Source organism: Quercus lobata, chromosome 5 (assembly GCF_001633185.2).
Source record: "Quercus lobata isolate SW786 chromosome 5, ValleyOak3.0 Primary Assembly, whole genome shotgun sequence".
NCBI lineage: Eukaryota > Viridiplantae > Streptophyta > Magnoliopsida > Fagales > Fagaceae > Quercus > Quercus lobata.
In genome coordinates, this window is record NC_044908.1 from 14001317 (window position 1) to 14015616 (window position 14300).

General features: G+C 34.3%; 1 protein-coding gene across 2 annotated transcripts; it reads left to right on the forward strand.

The window, feature by feature from the left end:
- The first annotated feature begins 4144 nt into the window (after positions 1-4144).
- Positions 4145-14190, forward strand: LOC115988657 (receptor-like protein 56). 2 transcript variants are annotated; one of them, XM_031112246.1, is made up of 5 exons: positions 4145-4520; positions 9905-10060; positions 10310-10384; positions 11496-11642; positions 11907-14190. In XM_031112246.1, the coding sequence occupies exons 1-5, from the start codon at positions 4145-4147 to the stop codon at positions 14102-14104; spliced, it is 2952 nt and encodes a 983-aa protein (XP_030968106.1). In that variant the 3' UTR covers positions 14105-14190. The 2 variants fall into 2 exon arrangements, with proteins under 2 accessions (XP_030968106.1, XP_030968107.1); XM_031112247.1 differs by lacking the exons at positions 4145-4520; positions 9905-10060; positions 10310-10384 and adding exons at positions 10916-11043; positions 11292-11366.
- The last annotated feature ends 110 nt before the right edge of the window (positions 14191-14300 follow it).

The following is a 14300-nucleotide window of genomic DNA, read 5'->3' on the forward strand; positions in this document are numbered from 1 at the left end:
AAGCTCTTATTTTTAAGTTATTTATTCTTTTTTTTTTTTTTTTGAACGTAAACGATAGAATTTTATTCAAAACTATTAGTATGAGTATTACATAGCCATCCACCAGAGTACTCTAGTGGGGGATACGTGGGCCAATGCATGCAGCTGCATGTCCCCTGACTAAGACAATCACCATGGTCACGTGTTGACCTCAACAAATTACAATTTAAGCTTAAAATATTTATCAATCTCCAGGACAGTTCCGTATGCGTTGTATCGCCATTGTTCGCAGTCATTGACAGAGTCGCTGATAGTCTTGTAACAGTGTCTCCGCACTTCTCAGTATCGTGCAAGGTTGAACTTGTTTTTTGTCAAAAATACACCTGTTTCTAGCATTCCATATGGACCAGGAAACCATAGCCCATACCTCCAGTTCCTTTGTCGAGAGCACAGCCATTAATTCTCGCACCAGAGTGTAGATGTCTTCCGCCTCCGAGCTACGCTTCTGTAGTTTGCCTGACACCAGCGCCCACACATTTCTAGCCATAGGACAACTCCAGAGTGCATGGGCCACTGTCTCATTCTGTTTCTGGCAGATTTCACAGACCGGGTCCAATGGCACCTTTCTACGACAGAGATTTGTGCGGGTAGGGAGTATATCAGAGCATGCCCGCCAAACAAAGTTCCGTACCTTAGGGGGTATGTGTAGTTGCCATAAACAATTCCACATCCTCCTAACATCCCGAGTTGATGAAGACTCCCCTTTTTCCTGTTGTTGTTGCCGGATCGCGACTTGATACGCCGTTTTGACCGAGAAAGTGCCTTTCTTATTTTCCCTCCAGAGTAGTTCATCCTTGGAGTGTGTGTTCCTGAGATCGACCCGTTGAATGTCCTCCACAGTAGATTGCATGAAATTCGTGTGAAGGACATGTGTGTGCCACTGCTTGGTGCATGGGTCAAAGAGGTCACTCACCCTCAAACTCCTATTTGCATTTGGTTGGAATTTAGGGGGGTGAGGTAGCCATCTGTGGTCCTCCAATTTGATACTCTTCCCATCCCCCACCTTCCAAACCGTTGCTGCTGTAATCAAATCCCTGGCTTCTAGCAAACTGCGCCATACATATGATGGGTTGGAGCCCAATCCAGCTTCCATGAAGGAGCACGTAGGAAAATAACGAGTCTTGTATACTCTGAAGAATAAGGAATGGCCTCCTTGGATCAAACGCCATGCTTGTTTGGCTAGCATAGCAAGATTGAAGGCATGGATGTCTCTAAACCCCATCCCACCTCTATCTTTCGAGTTGCACAATTTTCCCCATTTGATCCAGTGAATTTTTTTCTCATCTCGAGTTTGGCCCCACCAATATTTTGCTAATACCGAGTTAATGTCATCACAAATCCTTTTAGGGATTTTGAACATGCTCATGGAGTAAGTTGGGATAGCTTGTGCCACCGTCTTGATGAGGACCTCCCTACCGGCCTTAGAGATATTTTTTTCCTTCCATCCCATCACTTTTTTTGTTACCCGCTCCTGCACCTCCCTGAAAGTGCTCACCTTGGATTTGCCTCCTACCATTGGTAAACCAAGATACTTCTCACAGCTTGTCATGATTTGAGCCCCAAGCATGTTTCCAATAGCTAGCTTCATCGGTTGTTTTGTGTTCGGACTGAAGAAGAGTGTTGTCTACTGAAGAAGAGTGTTATTTATTCTTTTATACTTGTCTTATAATCTTAAATTTTACTGCCCTAAATAAAAATTCTGGCTCCACCAGTTCCTGATCCAAACATATTAATTGTGAATCAGATGCAACAAATAATTTCAAGGAAAAATTGATAGGAAACAAATTTCGAAGCAGCATCATTTTTCTACTGTTTTTTTTCCAACGAGTTGGCCCCATCACACTACAGACGGAGGGAGGATGAGAGAGAGGGCTTGATAGCAACATTTCATTAATAAAAACAGACCATTTTAATGGCACTAATAATTACGGAGATGGTTTCTTTTCCACTGAATTGGCTTTCAAAGTGGTCCATTAGCAAAAATTGGTATTAAAAAAAATCAATAAAAGTCGTTCATGAGAATTTTTTGATTTCAGTCCGCCGACATAGACAGACTCACACCTAATTTTATAACATATTTACATGTCAATTTGTGATGATTACAGTAGCTGCTAAAAAAAAAAAAAAAAGAAGTACACCAATTACAAAATAACACTTAAGTATGTTGTGAATTTAAATTTATAATTAGGTGTTCCTAACATTATTGTTATCACTATTTAAAGAAAACTAGCATTATTCTTTTAAAATGTTGATATTTTATTTGATGGTTGAATAAAAGATCTGAGGTTCAATTCTCGCCTACACTAAAAACTTATTGGTGCCTTGGTCTAATGATAAAAAACTATTATCAGGAGCAGACGCCATAGGTTGAAACTTTCTCCACAAAAAAAAAAAAAAAAAAAAAAAAAAAAAAAAAAAAAAAATAAGTCCTTTTTCTCGCCAATTAGGCAATTATCTCACCAATTACTAACCCATAAGTAGGGGTGTCAATGTTCGACCCAACCCGCGAACACAACACAAACCTGACACGGGTTTTTTCGGGTTAGAGTTAGGCCTTAATGGGTTTGGGTCATAAACGAGTCAACCTGCGTAATCCGTAATAGACACATTTGACACGTCAATTTATTTGTGTCAACCCGAAACGACCTACTTAACACAACCCGTTTACCTTTTATAACAAATAAATATTTATTTTATTTTAGATTTGTCAAATACCTTTTATATCCAACATATATTTTAAATTTAAAAAGAAAAGTGAGTAATTACAAAATTTTACAAGGGCTATAATTGAAAATTGAAACTTTATAGACCCTAAAACTACTAACACTTTTTTTTTTTTTTTTTTTTGGCATAGAACTTACACAAATGAAATTTGATGAGCTTGTGAGAGATGTTATGAATTTAGACATCAACAAAGAATCTATGGATGATAATTGTGGTCATAGTTAGGATGAGTCTACTGTTTGCTCAAATTCTTTCAATATTGGTACTTAGCATTTGGCGAGTTCCAATGATATTATATTTTTGTTAAACTATGTTATTTTATTTTTGTTAAACTTTGTTATTTTGAATTTGGATTGAAGTGTATGCACTTCTTTTGAAGTGTAAAGAACTTATTTCTAGATGAATATTATATTTTTGTTGAACTATATTATTTTGAATGTGGGTTAAAGACTTGAAGTGTATGCACTACTTTTTGGGATGTAAAAAAAAATTATTTCTAGATGGATGTTATATTTAATATTATGCAGGTTGAAATGGGTTGTGTTACATTTATGTCAACCCAACATGACTCGTTTATTAAGTATGTCAAATGGGTTGAGTCAGGTCAACCCGCCTTATTAACAGGTCAGGTTAGGGTTGAAAGATCATGACACGATTATTAAATGGGTCGGGTTAGGGTTCAACCATTTAGTCGAATACCCCTACCTCGACACGACATGAACCCGACACGCTAACCTGAATTGACACCCCTACCCATAAGTCCTTTTTTCTCGCCAATTAGCAAAAATCTTTTTTCATTACTCAAAAAAAAAAAAAAAAAAAAAATCTCTAGTATAAGATTTTGTAAAACATATGATTAGAAAGAAAAAAAAATCGAACTTATCTCAAATTAATAAAAGTTTCCTAAAACCATGCCACTATCTTTGTTTTTATTTTTATTTTTTATAACATATATTACGTTGTTAAAAACACATAACGGATTCCATAAGCAACTGAAAACTAGTCAATTTTAGGGAAGAAAGATTAGATAGACATTGCGAGTTGTGACTGATCTACAAGTCAATCTTTCAAACTAGACTAAATCAAGATGTATGACATTAATGAAGGATTCCACTAATAATAAATTCTTTTAACCAACCCATTGGAAAAATTGGATATTTTTGTAGAATAAAAAGGATATAAGCCAATTACATGCCATGAGATTCTCATGCCCAAAGACTTGAACAAAAGTTTATCATATAAATTATGGATTAAAATATGAAAACCTTATAACTTTCTCTATATAAAGGCCCATAGACTTATAAATTTCTTGTCTTGAGTACTTACATAGAAGTTGGTTTAGCTAGAAATGAAACTAGGTCTTTCACAATCGTATTTGTCAATGGAGTGGCCTTTAGTGAAGTTTTTGTTGTGGGGTTTACTACTTTTTGTTCAAATTCATGAACACAAAGCTTGTATTGAGGATGAGAGGATGGGTCTGCTAGAATTAAAAGCCTTTCTGAAATCCAAAACTAATCATACCAAACCCCTTCTTCCAACATGGGTTAATGACACAAAGAGTGAGTGTTGTAGTTGGGAGCGGGTCAAGTGTAGCACCTCCACTGGTCATGTGATCAAGCTCACGCTCACCAGTATAAACCAAGAGCAAACTTTTGAGGATAATTGGTATATAAACATATCTCTATTTCAGCCTTTCAAGGAGCTAAGAAATCTTGACTTATCTGACAACAAAATTGCCGGTTGGTTAGGAAATAAAGGTATGTGAACTTTTGCTTCTACTATCACTCACACACATATGCGCGTGCACACACACACACACACACACAAGAACTTCGAGCTATTTATGTCTTGCTTAGGATTAAATATCCCAAATCAAATTAAAAATATTGTACTTGTTCATCTTCTCACAATTCGATTAATTAAATTTATTTTAGAGGAAAAATCTTTTTAATTATTAGATTTAAATTTGTTTAGATATAATTAGATTCAAAACTTTACATATGTCAAATATGTATAACCGTAATTAATTTTCAAGTATTTTAGGAGGCTCATTATGATGTGTCAAATATTTATGATGTGTACAAATCATTGTTTGCCATATGACATTATAGGTTTACATAAATTTAAAAGATAACAAGTCATTGTCATATGCATTGTGTAAAGGACACATATCATCATTTTGTACATCCACCAAGTTGGGATTCAACTTTGTGTGTTCTAGTTAGCTCAATTGATAAAAGTTTCTGATGGTTAAATAAGAGATCAATGGTTCAATCCCCACCTACACCAAAAATTAATTGGTGCCTTGATCTTATGAAAAAAAGTACAATTATCATAAACGGACGTTATAGGTTGAAACTTTATAATAGAAGCCAAGTTAGACCCCTACACACGCATCTAATGAAAACAAATATAGTTCATCAAGCCTATAAAAAAAAATAGTTCATCAAAGCATAGGACAACAACACGTGTTGAAATTGAGAATGAGCTTGAGAAAAATTACTCAAATTAATAGTATATTATACAAATAAATTTTTTATTATTATTAATTATAAAAATCAGTTTCACTTTTCTAAAAATAAAAATCAATTACACCGTGAGGACTGAGGAGGACTCGGCCATAAATTCAGGTACCTATAATGCCACCTTCCTGTCTCTGTTTTAGCTCCTTTCTTTCTTCTTATTTCTTGCAAATTTTATTTTCGTTTCACCATCTTAAAAAATGTCATTCCGTCTTTCTTCTTAATTACCCTCTCTCAACGTTTGTTAAAGCCAAATAAAATGGTGTAACAGTAGTCCTTACGAATTCTCTCATTATTTATATCTGATTTCATCTCTTCCTCTCTCGACTCAATTCCATCTCCATCAAACCCAATTTGAGTCAAGCATTGTTTAGAAATGAAGCATCTTAATAAACAGTGTTGTAGTGCCAAAATTTTAGGACTATCAAAAGCTGCACCACATTCAAACCAGCAGAAAATATACATCCTACCTACTATCATAACTTCGTCAATTTTTGTTCTTTTGGTATTGCATGCCAATGGTGTCATACGTTCGATGAAATTTCTACTAAACTTGATGTGAGTTCTTTTCATTCAATTAATTCCCGTCCCCTCTCATCTTGTGATAAATCTGAATGATTGGTTAATTTTGTATAGTCGTTTAATTTATATGGCCCATGATTGGGAGCCAAATTCATCAGGATATCAACGTGGTTTTCACTTAACAACATGATAAAAATGTCAACTATATATATAGAGCTACGTACCTGCAGCCTCAAACGTAAGGCCTTTTATCCATATGACGAGAAGAGCATTTGATATTATTTTTTATAAAGGTCTTTCTATATTGACGAAGTGACCATAGATGCAATGATTATGAACCAAAATTTTAAACCCAGGAAATTAATTTTGGGTCCAGCTCCCCTCCCGTTACAAAACCTCCAGTTCTCTCCATTTTTCAAAAGGATGAAAGACACGTGTTAAGTGAACTCAGAACCCAATTTATCTGTCTCTCTCAACCAGACCTTTCTCAGCAACCCATCTCCTTTGGTAAGCCCATCGGACCAACGGCAACTTCCCATGGCAGACCAACTGCGGCCCATACACCAATATTGCAAACGAATTCCAAATGTTTTCCTTTAAAAGTAGGGCCGGTCCTAGGCCTAGGCCATAGTGTAAGTCCCCCCAACATAGAAAGGTCCCCATAAATCTTATTTGCCATTTTTCGTATGGATGTGGATTCTAGTTTAGGCAGATCTGATTTTGTGGATAAATTAGGCCCTTCGGTAATTTTGTGCCTTTTTTTTTTTTTTTTTTTTGAGAAGCCTGTTTGTGCGTTTTTTAAGTGCAAAAAACTGAATTTATTTGTTTTTCTATAATTAGAACATTTTGATTAAATTTTTGCTACTGATATTGAATGTAGCATCCAGAACATTATTTAATCTCTCAAAAAAAGTACATGGCTGAATAAAAAAATATTCTTTCTCTTTCCTCCTTTCCTCTTTGTTCACTCTCTCCCTTCTTAACCGAACTCATTTCTCTCTCTCAAGTGTATCTAAACGGTAACACATACAAAACTCAAACACAATCTAATATTAGAAGAAATTTATTTAGAACAAATCTAAAATCAGAACCACAACAACAATAGATCAAAAACGGGGAAAAAATAGATTTAATTTGAACAACAAATCTAAAATCAAAACAACAACAGATCAAGAACAGGAAAAAGACAAAGTTAATTAGAATAACAAACTAAAATCAAAACAAAAACAACAGATCAACAACAAAGAAATCGATTTGACCCAATCTCGGTTGCCTGCACTCGGTAGTGGGAGGAAGACAAGCAGCAGTGAAGAGGCGGCAATGCACAGTTAAATTGATCTAAGTTGACTAATCTCCACCGATTGAGCGGCGGTGAAGAGGCGGCAATGGACAGGGATTTTTCTTATCTTCTTTGTGTGTGTCTATAATGAAACCAAAAAGGTAGGGTAGAGAATGGACTTTTTTTTTTATGATAATAATTATGTTAAATTTTTTTAAGGAAATTAATTATAATTTAATGTATAATAAGAGAGAAGCATAGTCTAACTGTGTGGTGGGTGGTGACTCTTTTTAGTGCCTGTTTGTTTCCACTTTCCAAGCCCAAAAAGCCTATTTTGGAAAAAACCAATGTCCAAAGCCTGTTTGGCTGAGACCAAAATGCAACTATTTGGAAAAAGTTGCGTTTTGGGTCTGTGAGGAGAATGCGCAGGATGGAAAAGGAGCTCTGAGCTGCATTTTCGAAAAAGTCCATGCGCGTTGATCAACTATCCGTTGGACTTTGTGGGCAATTACCAAATTACCCTTTAATAAATCAAAAGATGTCCTTATCTTCTTCCTTTGATGCACACAAACACAAACACACCCACACAGACGCACATAACCTGCAAGAGCACCACCACCAAAACGCAGATCCCACCATCCACCAAACACCGTCCACCCATCACCACCCAACCACCACCACCATCAATCGTTAAAACCACCCCCACCAAAACCCGTTAAAACAACAGAAACCCAAAATACAAAAAAAATCAAACATGATCTACCCAAAATCCACAAAAAATAACTTAAAATTAAACCATCAACTGAAAACCCATGACCCAAACCCAAAATTAAAATCAAAATACAAACTCAATGGTAGCAGAACACTTGAAATCAAATGAGAGAGATTCAACCATGCAAGCTTCGACAGAGAGGGATTTCTCTAAGGTGCATTTTGGGTTGTAGCTAGAAAGTCACGGCTTCCTCTTGACCGATCCGGACCAATCTTCTTCGTCTTCTTCTTCTTTCTTCTTTGTCTTCTTCCCAAATTGCCCATTGTGTTTCAAAAAGCAGAGTTAAAGTGTGGGTACTGGGTACTTGAAGTGTGGGTATTGGTCTTCTTGAAGTGTGGGTATTGGGTACTCCCAGTAATATGTGAAGGAAGTGGTAGGGAGGCTCTGTGTGGCAAGAGAAAAGGGAGAAAGGAGGAAAGAAAAAAGAGGCTCTGTGTAGAATGTTTTGGAGAGTGGAGGAAGTGGTAGGGAAAAAAGAGGAAAGAAGGAAAAAAAGAAAAAAAAGTAAGGGTACATGTGTGAAGGAGAAAAAAAGAGGGGGAAAAAAAAAGAGGGAAAAAAAAAGAAGGAAAAAAAATAAGGAAATACGGATGAAAAGAAAAAAGAAATAAAGAATAAGAAATTAAAATTGAGAAATGCTATTACAATATTTTTACAATAAATCTTAAGTGATAAATTATTATTAGCTAATATTGATGAGAAAAAAATAATTGTAATAGTATATTCAAATAAATTCATTTATATATACATTGTCATATTTGGTAATTTACCACTCAAACCGCCACTTTTATAAGTGCAAGCCAAACACTCAGCTTTTTCAAAAAGCATTTTTAACAGTTTTTACCAAATACTCAGCTTTTTCAAAAAGCACTTTTCCATTATGCACTTTTTGAAAACTCCACTTTTTGGAAAAAGCTCACTTTCAAAAAGCTGAACCAAACTCACCATTAATGATAAGTATGGTGCCAACAAAAAAAAATGATAAGTATGGAAATTTTTTTCAAAAAGTAATTAATCTATACAACAACAACAACAACAACAACAACAACAAAAACACATCTACCATTATTGAAAAAAAAAAAAAAAAAAACCAACCGTACACCCAGATTTTAGTCACACAAACAACTTCAAACTTCTACCTAATAAATTTAAATCTCCCCATTATCACCCCTATGTATTTTTGTGATTGAAAAATATAGTAATACCAAATTATAATAGATTCAAATTATTAGCCTTCACATAAAAAATTGAAAAACCTCTAAGCACGCGTGTGAGCGCGTGCTTTGAGACTAGTTCTAAGTTAATGAATAATAAGAAAAAAGTAAATGGTCTAAACATGTGGTGGACTTTTTTTAATGATAAGTATGGTAAGTTTTGCTTTAAGGAAACTAATTATAAGTTAATGAATAATAAGAACAAAAATCTCTTAAGAAATATTATCATTGAAAAATATGACTATTGGAAAATTTGAAAATGTTGTCGATGGCAATTTAAAAATATAGCCATTAGAAATTTGAAAAATATAGGAATAAAGGAAAGAAAAGAAAGAATAAAGAAATAATGAAGAGCTAATATTTTAATAAGATAGAAAAATGATAGTAAGTCTGTTGGAAAGTGTATTTGAAAAAGTAGGTAGGCAAAAGATAAATGTAACTGTAATTATTTACCCTCCAAATAATACAAAAATTTGGAGAAGCTATTGGAAATGCTCTTAATAGCTACTACCGATAATATGTATATCATTGGGCTTTGATGTAGTCATGTACACTTGATCTTCACTTCATATATAAGAAAGGTAGAAACAGGAGCCCGCACATCGTATTTAAATGATAAGTGCACATACCTTCTTTTGCTTTCAAAGTTACATATGGTTTTCAATCGTAAAACTTTACATATCAACAATGTAGGTTGTCGTAATGATTGTACCAGAAATCACATACGATTCTTGATAGATCATTCATTTGCTTATTTATTTTCATATTATGATTATTGGGATAATGAATACACTCATTGATTTAACAATTGGTTGAATATGTTTTTTTACAGAATCCAATTGTTTGTCTAAAATGAGCAAGCTGGCACACTTAAATTTAAGTTGGAATCACTTTGACAAGGAAATTTTAAGATTCTTAGGTGCCCTCCCAGTTCTTAAATTTCTCAACCTAAGTTACAATCACATGGAAGGGCCTCTTTCTAGCCACGGTATGTGCAAATTTAAATTTTCTTCTTCAAGAATACCATGAAAAAGTCTAGAAAAAAAACTGAGATTTTATAACCAATTTTAACTTTATTGAGATTTACTTTCTTCATGTTAAAAATCACAAAATGTTCGATATATGTAAATGATTGTGGTAGTGTGGCTTCAATATGAAATGTGTTATTCTACTAGATCTTCCATATGTACTGTTAGTTTCAATTTGATAAATACATATCTCTTTACCGATGACGTAGAGCTGGTTAATCTAAGCAACTTGGAGGTCCTCATCCTGCAAGGAAATGGTCTTAATGGAAGCCTACCATTCAAGGGTAAACATTCCATCATCTATTTTAACTGCGGGAATAATTTTCATATGATATGTAAGTTCTTTTAGTATAAGCCAATGAGCCATTTTAAATATTTTCTCTTGACACTATCTACGTCAATTCTCTTTGTAGATATGGCAAACTTCAGTAGTTTGAAGATTTTAGATTTGAGTGAAAATTCTTTTACTGGATGTATCCCTCCATATATTGGAGCACTATCTTCACTCAAGGCTCCATCATTATATTCTAATCCACTTAATGGAACTTTACCCACTCGAGGTAAGAATCTACTATGAAATTGAATTTGACAATTTGTTAATCTTCCAAAATTGAATAGAAGTGTAAAAACAAGGGAAAGTGAAAGGTTGATATAGAATAGATCTAATTGGTTGCAACTTGTGCGCACAAACAATTGATCATTCACAAACAATTGAATAACATATTATGACACTCTTTTCCCATTGTCTTCATGGATTTAACAATTGGTTGAATATGTTTTTTTACAGAATCCAATTGTTTGTCTAAAATGAGTAAGCTAGGGCACTTAGATTTACATTGGAATCAATTTGGCAAGAAAATTTTAAGATTCTTAGGTGCCCTCCCAGTTCTTAAATTTCTTGATCTAAGTTACAATTCCATGGAAGGGCCTCTTTCTAGCCACGGTACGTACAAATTTAAATTCTCTTCTTCAAGAATACCATGAAAAAGTTTAGAAAAAAACTGAGATTTTATAACCAATTTTACCTTTATTGAGATTTACTTTCTTCATGTTAAAAATCACAAAATGCTTGATATCTGTAAATGATTGTGGTAGTGTGGCTTCAATATGAAATGTGTTATTTTACTAGATCTTCCATATGTACTGCTAGTTTCCATTTGATAAATTCATATCTCTTTACCGATGACGTAGAGCTGGTTAATCTAAACAACTTGGAGGTCCTCATCCTGCAAGGAAATGGTCTTAATGGAAGCCTACCATTCAAGGGTAAACATTCCATCATCTATTTTAACTGCAAGAATAATTTTCATATGATATGTAATCTCTTTTAGTATAAGCCAATGAGCCATTTTAAATATTTTCTCTTGACACTATCTACATCAATTCTCTTTGTAGATATGGCAAACTTCAGCAATTTGAAGATTTTAGATTTGAGTGAAAATTCTTTCACTGGAAGTATCCCTCCATATATTGGAGCACTATCTTCACTCAAGGCTCTATCATTATATTCTAATAAACTAAATAGAACTTTACCCATTCGAGGTAAGAATCTACTATGAAATCGAATTTGACAATTTGTTAATCTTCTAAAATTGAATAGGAGTGTAAAAACAAGGAAAAGTGAAAGGTTGATATAGAATAGATCTAATTGGTTGCAACTTAACGCACAAACAATTGATCATTCACTTTTTCAGGAGTCAAAATTAATTATTTTGATCGCATATACTAATTCACTTGTTTTATAGATTCTTATTTTAGGAGATTTTTAGGATAGACAAAACTAATTAATCGTATTGCTTTTGACAGAAATGTGTGCACTGAAGAAACTGGAAGAGTTAGATCTTGGTGGTAATAACTTTGAAGGAATCCTTCCTCCATGCTTAACCAATTTGACATCTCTTAGGTTGTTAGATATATCTTACAACCGGTTCAGTGGAAACTTGTCTTTGTCTCCTGTAGCCAACTGGACATCCCTTGAGTACATTGATTTGAGTTATAATCTTTTTGAAGGTTTATTCTCCTTCAGCTTGTTTGCTAATCACTCCAAGCTTAAGGTGATTAAACTTTTTAATGACAACAACAAGCTTGATATCGAAATTGAAAACCCCAATTGGGACCCATCATTTCAATTAAAGGTGCTATTACTATCTAACTGTAGTCTAAATAAGTCCACCGGTAACATTCCTAAGTTTCTCTTCGACCAACATGAATTGGAAGTTGTTGATATATCTCACAATAAGTTGAATGGAAGCTTCCCCATTTGGTTGCTTGAAAACAATACTAGACTACAAATGTTGAGTCTTCGAAGTAACTCCTTTGCAGGTCAATTTCATTTGCCATCATATCGCTCCATGGATCTTCGTTGGTTGGATGTCTCTGACAATAACCTTGATGGGCAGCTTCAAGAAAATATCGGAAAGATTATTCCAAAATTAGAATCTCTAAATCTATCTCGAAATTATTTTGAAGGTAATCTCCCATCCTCAATCGGTAACATGAGTAATTTAGAGAATTTGGATTTGTCCTTCAATAAATTTTCTGGAGAGGTACCAATGGAATTGGTTGCCAATTGCACCCGCTTGGATATTTTGAGGTTATCTAATAATTACTTTCACGGTGAAATTTTTTCAAAGAACTTCAAAAAATACTTTTTTTCTTTGGAATTAAACAATAATTATTTCACAGGTACTCTTCCAGTGGTACAACTAAAAGTTATTTACCTAGATATTAGCAACAATCACATGTCGGGTATAATTCCTGTATGGATGGTAAATAATAGTGATGCTATGATTATTGACCTTAGTAACAACTTTTTTGAGGGTAAGATTCCGTGTGGACAAATTTCAACATTAAACCTTTCTTATAATTTGCTTTCGGGATTGTTACCTACTTGCTTGAATCTAGAACATGCGTGGCACCTACTTTTGCGAGGGAACAATCTCATAGGATCACTACCAAAAGCTGTTCTCAATGCATCAAATCTTGTGACATTAGACATTAGAGATAATAGCTTTTCTGGAAACATCCCTAAAGAAATTGACAGATTTTCTAATTTAAGAGTACTTTTGTTGAGTGGCAACCAGTTTAGTGGAATGATTCCAAAGCAGCTCTGTTGGTTAAAGAAGATAAGCATAATGGATCTTTCTAGGAACTTTTTTTCTGGGACAATACCATATTGCTTTTACAATATATCCTTCGGGAAGCAAGCTGCTAGTGAATTTGTCTACGGAGATTATTCTATTGGGTCCTCTGGATTTTTCCTCCCATATAAATATCTTCTAAACAAGGATCGTCAAATTGAAGGGACAAATTTTCATTTCAATATACCAATTGAGATTGAGTTTTTGACGAAATATAGGTCTAACTTGTACCATGGTCTCATCCTTGATATGATGTCTACATTGGATTTGTCATTCAACAAGCTAACAGGTGAAATCCCACCAGAGCTAGGACGACTATCTTCAATTTTTTCATTGAACTTGTCCCACAATCAATTAAATGGTTCTATTCCAAAAACATTCTCAGATTTAACTCAGTTGGAGAGCTTAGACCTTTCTCAAAACAATTTGAGTGGAGAAATTCCTTCAGTATTGATTGATCTAACGTTTCTGGCAGTTTTCACAGTGGCTCACAACAACTTATCAGGCAAAGTTCCAGACATGAAAAAACAATTTTCAACATTTGGAGAGAGCAGCTATGAAGGAAATCCATTTCTTTGTGGTCCACCACTAAAGAAAAGTTGCACTGTTATAGATGAATCACCTCCATCACCACAAAAATCTTCAGAGGCAAGTGACGGCAAATGGTATGAAGTTGATCTTCTAGCCTTCTTTATGAGTTTTTTGGTATCTTACCTTATTTTCTTTTTGGGTGTAGTCAGTGTTCTTTATATTAATCATCATTGGCGGAAACGATGCTTCAACTTGGTTGAGGATCGTATGTACTGGTGTTATTATTTTGCTTTAAATACCCTAAAAGGGCTGACAAGCTGTATGCGTCATTAGATGTACTCAATTTCTATTGATAATTACCTGTGTTATGAATAATTGCTATCATGCTCTGTTATGAAACAAGGAGCTCATTTGCAGTACCTTTTCATTTGTGTTGTAATTCTTGTGACTAGCCAATGTCATGTGCAGGTCTATTATAATTCCATTTAAAAATCATTCGTGGAAAGGTTTTTATATGGGCCTTGTGTAA